At 34.9% G+C, this 6444-nt stretch overlaps 1 protein-coding gene across 1 annotated transcript in view; it reads left to right on the top strand.

Moving 5' to 3' along the window:
• Positions 1-6078, top strand: part of HELRODRAFT_162640 (hypothetical protein) — a gene marked incomplete at both ends in the record, with an annotated part of 7086 nt that extends 1008 nt beyond the window's left edge. Inside the window, 2 exons of the mRNA XM_009024790.1 lie at positions 1331-3979; positions 5923-6078. Coding sequence (XP_009023038.1) covers positions 1331-3979; positions 5923-6078 — 2805 coding nt within the window. The remainder of the gene's footprint in view (positions 1-1330; positions 3980-5922) is intronic.
• Positions 6079-6444: the final 366 nt, after the last annotated feature.

The raw sequence follows: 6444 nt of genomic DNA, 5'->3' as shown, positions 1-6444 counted from the left end.
CGAACTACAAACATATTAACGCCAAACATTCGGTAGAATTTATAGAATATTGTAAAAATTATGGTCTATTACCAACATATATATATATATATATATATATATATATATATAATATATATATATATATATATATATATATGATATATGATATATGTTTTAACAAATATTTTCACTACTCTTTAATTTCTTGATAAAAAATTAAAGATTTTATCATTAAGAACTGAAAATTTTTAACCCAACTGCTCTTACTTACAAAAATTCAAATTCAGTATCGAATGACAGTAGCCAGCAAAGCACACATGGTCAAAGTAAAAATAATCAGTACAAGCAAATCAAGAAGCATGCAACACATGTCGTTATTGTGCAAACTTCAACTCAATCGTACAACAAACACAAACAAACACACACACAACAAAAACAACATACACACAGTAGCACATACAACAGCAACATGCAAGCAACCACACACACACATGTAAAAACACACGCACTCATATACAATTATACACACACACAACAAATTATTTAAGCATTTCACACATAGTTAACAATCAAAGAATATTCTTGCATAAACAATCACACCGACACCTCTATATACCAACAAAACCCATCTAACATTAATCTGTATTTTACATGCTTAACACACATATAATTGCCGAAACAATTTTAAGTACAAATTAAGCTCGCCCGTTTCGATTAGCACTAACAATCATTATTTCTCAATTCCAATGTTATCGTTATTAATCATTGTCCTAATGTATGACGAGTTACTTTAAGTTAAGCACTCCAAAAAACCAAAATAACAACAGACATTTCTGTTTGTTAATTTAGTTCTTTATCTTCCTTATTTATCTTTCATTATAAATAAATATATTGAATAAAAATTATTAACTTTTTCACGCTTATGTAAAGTCATAAAAATGTAAGCCGTTAATGGATTGGTCATTTTTCAACAGGAAATGTTTTAATACCCGGCTATTTTTGCATATCAAATTTCCATTTCTAACTATCATTAGATTTTTATCTAACAAAAATTTATTTTCATCTATTTCCAATTTTAATTATTACTTTTTTTATTATTTAAACAGAATAACTGTCAACAAATTTTTTAATTTTCAGCTTACTGGAGCCAACAGCACTCATCAAATTCACGTGTGGATAAATAAATAAATAAATAATTTAATTAATTAATTATAGAAATTAAAACGAAGTCGTTTTGAACAAACTGTGATGTGATTTATAATTTGCAACAATGTTCATTTGGACGGTTCTGACGTTTTTTATTTTCCATCAAACAGCATCATCACTTGAATTGAAATTATTTTTCGAGATCGACGAAGAGAAGCCAGCAGGGTCCGTGATTGCCGACATCAGAAGCATCATCCTTTACAACATCTCCCAACAAGCAGCCAGCAAATCCAATTTAAAAAATTTAAGATACGACTTCACGTCATCTCCCTCCAAGCATGAATATTACTTCAAGATCAACCACACCTCGGGTCTACTCAGCGTCAACGAAAAGTTGGATCGAGACGAGCTCTGCAAACCGAGAGGCACGCTGCCCCGATGCATTTTCAGCATCGTCATCAACGTCAGACAAGACAACATCCTCCACCTGCTTAGAACTTTCATCACGCTCAATGACGTGAATGATAATGCGCCAAAATTTGATGTGAGAGAAATCCATATCGACGTCTCAGACGACACGCGCGATCGCTTCACTTACAACGTGCCGACAGCCGTTGATGCCGACAGCGATAAATTTGGCGTAGACAGGTACGCCGTTCTGGAGCATTCTAGTGACAAATTATTTTTAGATATGTTCGAATTGAAAACATTAAAACATCAAGATGGTTCGATGGAAATAAAATTGGTCGTGAAACAAAAACTTTCTGAAAATTACAAAGGAGCACCTCATGTTAAGGGAACAATCGTGGCCTACGACAAAGGAAGACCAAGTTTGTCGGATTTGTTGCACGTGATGGTCAAGATTACGATGTCATCCGAAGTCGTTCCTCAATTCGAGAAGTCATCCTATCACTTGTACGTGGATGAAAATACACCGATCGACACTCGCGTATACCAGATCAGTGCCGTTGCGCCCGACAATTCGTCTCTTCTCTACTACTTACAAAACGATGCGCCTCACTATCGGATATTACCATTCCAAATACAACCAGCCTACGGCTACTTGACTGTTAACGGTTCCCTTGATTATGAAACAGAAACCTACTACACCTTTTATGTGTTTGCAACTGTGTTGTCTAAGTCTGCAACCTCTTCAAAAGTTGCAGTTTCAATCGTCGTGAACGATCTTAACGACAACGCACCTCACATATCCATTAGCAATATCAACAAAAACGCGAAAGCTTCAATTAACGAAAATTCGCCGGTCGGGACGTTCATTTCTTTCATTTCCGTTACAGATAAAGACAGTGGAGATAATAAACAAACTGGCTGTATAGCGCAGTCGAGTCACTTCAAGCTTGAATCTGTTAGTGAAGAAGAGTACACGCTACTAAGCGCCGAAATATTTGATAGAGAAAAAATTTCAAATTATGAAGTTGGAATATATTGTGAAGATAAAGGCGATCCAGTATTGACTTCTGAAGTAATTTTAGAAGTAAACATACTTGACGCTAACGACAACGTTCCATTGTTCGCTCAGAACATTTACACTATAAGCGTTAAAGAGAACTCTCGACCAACTCACCAACATCTCACCCAAATCAATGCAACAGACTTTGACGAACATTCTAACGCTCAACTCACTTATTCCATTTCATCTCTGTCGTCTTCTTACGCCAACTGTTTGAGCATTGATATTCTGCAAGGATCCATCTACCAAAAATGCACATTTGATTTTGAGAAAGATGAGACCCAGCAGAAATATTTGATCTACGCTGTTGACTCTGGTACTCCCAAGCTCACTGGATCGACTACTTTAATTCTCAACGTTGAAGATGTTAACGACAACAAGCCCACATTCACACAATCGGAGTATAAATTTTATGTCACCCGCGAACAACTTCATAAAAGTTCAAAGATTGGTACAGTGGAAGCTACCGATGAAGATCTGGTCAACGACAACAAGAATATATACTACGCTCTGGCAAGCAATGTCTACGAAGAGGTTTTTAATGTAGAGATATTTACAGGTGAGATCAGTTGGAAGTATCCAATCTTCAACCAATCAGAGTTTGTTTTCAACGTAACGGCATCAAACTCGTACGCTGATCCAGAACTGAGGACGTTAGCTACCGTTGTTGTAAATATTGAGTCGCCGTCCAACATTAAGCTGTTGAATCAAATCAGACCAAACGAAAGTATTGTCTTCGAAGGCTCTGTTCAAATAGGAGATGTTATCTATCAGTTCAACGTCAGTAATAAACTTTTGGTGGCCAAAAAGCGTTTCAAGTTCAAAATTATTTCTGGCAACGAAGACAATTTGTTTACCGTAGACAATAATAAAAATCAGTTAATTGTCATTTCGCCACTGAAACATGGTTTAACGGAGCACAATTTGACGATACAAATCACAGACTCCAGTCAAAATTACAAGCCAACAATAATAAACCTGCCACTGATCCTAAACAACACGTCCAATTATCTTCCTGCCTTTGATGCATGGACTCGCAATCCTGAAAACTTGTTGACAATCATATCGACGGGAGTGGGATTTATATTACTCCTTCTTTTCATTATTTCCGTTGTTCTCTTGAAAAAGAAATGTTCCAAGAAAAACTCAAAAGTACTCTGCAAGACAGCAAACCACACTTGCGACACCCTCTCAAGTGCTAAGGAGTTCAAACTGGTGCCAAACCTGTACGACAGTGAGTCGTTGCAGAAGGGCATGAGCATCAAACAAGCGGAGTCTGATAGAAGGAAGGAAGTGAAGTTTTCGCTGGTGCAACTGGATGAGCATGACGACAAACAGCGAGGAGACAGCTTCTACCACAACATGGGCAACTATTATAAGGTACGTTCAGTGTCCAGTACAATACATTTGTTCATTTAACATGACGCTATATGGCTAGAAATAATTTTTCGTTATGTGTTTTTAATTTACAAAATGATGTAGTGCAACAGTTGTTAAAAAAACTTGATTTAAAATTTAATCCCAACTTGAATAATTTGCTCAACCAAGAACAAGTAACTTTAAATTTACAATAACATTCTCAAGTTTCTATTGAATTACGAAAACAACTGCAAATAATTTTGTTGAATTATTCAGGAAAATTTTTTCATAGGTATCTAAAAAAATATTATAACCAAAATTAATAATACGCCAGTTAGCTTATATTAGTAATAAAAAAGCACTATTGTTTTTGAAGCAAGGCAATCTTTTGCTGTTGAAGTCAACGGGCAGTCATATACAACTGAAATTTTATTATTAGATAATTAATAATAATAATAAAATAATAAAAAGGAGAACAAAAAAACAATTTAACATAATAACGGCGAGAAACGTTGACCATTGTAATGGTATGAAATGTAATGGAAGTTTCAAAATGCCGGCGACGTAAACAAATGTCGTTGAATCATCCTGCTGGCGTGTGGACGCAAACTCATTCAGATGGATACCGCTTCATCAATGCACAAGCATTAACATAATTGAAACGAAAATGTCTGAAACATACGCACGCACAAATACATACAGACGTAGGCACGAAGAGAAGATAGAGCATAAAAACATAACGCCCCGCCATCCAAGACATTCACGAGCCCATCCTGATGAGCATAAACGTTCAAAATCACGTGTTGAAAGCTCAAAGGACCGCTGAGCTGACAAGTTCAAAATTGTTCTGCATGCATTTGTGGGCTGCATGATGGCTGTGCACGTGCAATCGTGTGGTGCATGATTGTTATCGTGCACACATGCGAGGGCCGGGCAGGGCAGGTCCTACCCCGTACGTATGGACCCGCAATTTTGTTTCGTTATTTTATTTTTTTATCGCGTGATTTTACCGGCGTTTTTTTACTTAGAAGGGGGAATTATCGCTTTTTGATGCATACACATGTTATCTTTTTTGCATCTTTTTGCGCGCAACTACTATTTTTTAACAATTTTTGAAATTTTCTGCTACGTTATTCTATGATATCTGAAAATAAAAAGTAACCAGATTATTAACATTTTTAATAAACAACTGTAACCTTTTTTCTAAAAATAATTGCCAGTTTACTAATTTACATTTTTTCAATAAATTAAGTTTCATTTGATAAATTTGGGAAACAAATTTTATAGTGTTTATTCTTTCACTGCATTAATTAGAAATAATTTTATTTCCTTCCATTCACCACTGCCCGATGATTTAATGGAAAAAATTCACAAGGTACTTTCAGACTCCACCTGTAAAAAGATAACACGAAACAGGCTAGGACAAAACGATCCGTTTTTAACTGATCAAGTACTGGTCTAGAAACTCAAACATCCACAATCTGCATAAAAATATTCTTGATAATTAATTTACTCTTGAATTTTTTTCAGCCGCACACGTGCTTCCTGCCTTACAGCATTGAAAATTTTTAAGAATGCTACATCAGGGCATTTTACTTACTTCATAATTTAACGCAGTCTTTAATCAAGCGATTTTAACATTGATAAAAAGACACAAAAATTAAAAAAATTAACACCTAAAAAACAAGTAAATAATTTCTAATTAAAAATTTTGTAATGGCACTTGAGACATGAAGTTGGAGCAACCAAATGCGCGTAATCAATGGCTATGTCTCCTCATGCTATAAGAAAGTTATTCAGCCGACGTGAGTTGTAACGGTCAGCAACTTTTTCCTTGCATTCAGTTGTATTAACAGGAAATATTTAACAAAAAATATACGCAGACATCCAAAAAACGATAGATGAGAGATTCAAAATGTAGAGAATAATAGATTTTATGTAATGATTCATCGACTTTGCAAAAGCATTCGAGTACAGGAGTATTAGAAAAATTTGATCAAAATATTTTATGGTCTGGACAAAAAATCTATAATAGCAGCATTTTGTGCACCAAAAAAGAGTACATACCAAAATGTCAAAGTATCAACAATGGTAACCTCGGATGTAATTGGACAATGTAAATTAAATTTTAGCCAATGAGAAAAAAACTTGGTAGATAAAAATAAATTTGCCAAAAATGAAAAGATGACATCCAGAGTGGATTAAAATGGAAATATTGACTTCAATGAAATTGGTAAAAAGTAGAGAAAGATTTTAGAAATTAACGAAAATGTGATCGTCATCGGCCTCAACTCAACGATCCGTCAAAGGATTAAAGAGGATCATTGATTGATTGAGTGAAGTAGATGTACATTAAATTCATTCTCCGGTATGAAAATAAAAACACACTGTCTCTCTCGCGCCTTAACAACGCACTAAATTATTTATCTCGTGTTCCATACGCATCCATCATTTAAGTCTTTTTAAATTGAAACAAAGATAATATA

This window comes from Helobdella robusta, assembly GCF_000326865.2.
Source record: "Helobdella robusta unplaced genomic scaffold HELROscaffold_4, whole genome shotgun sequence".
NCBI lineage: Eukaryota > Metazoa > Annelida > Clitellata > Rhynchobdellida > Glossiphoniidae > Helobdella > Helobdella robusta.
The sequence above is the reverse complement of the archived record's forward strand: the minus strand, read 5'-3'. Positions and strand labels throughout refer to the sequence as shown.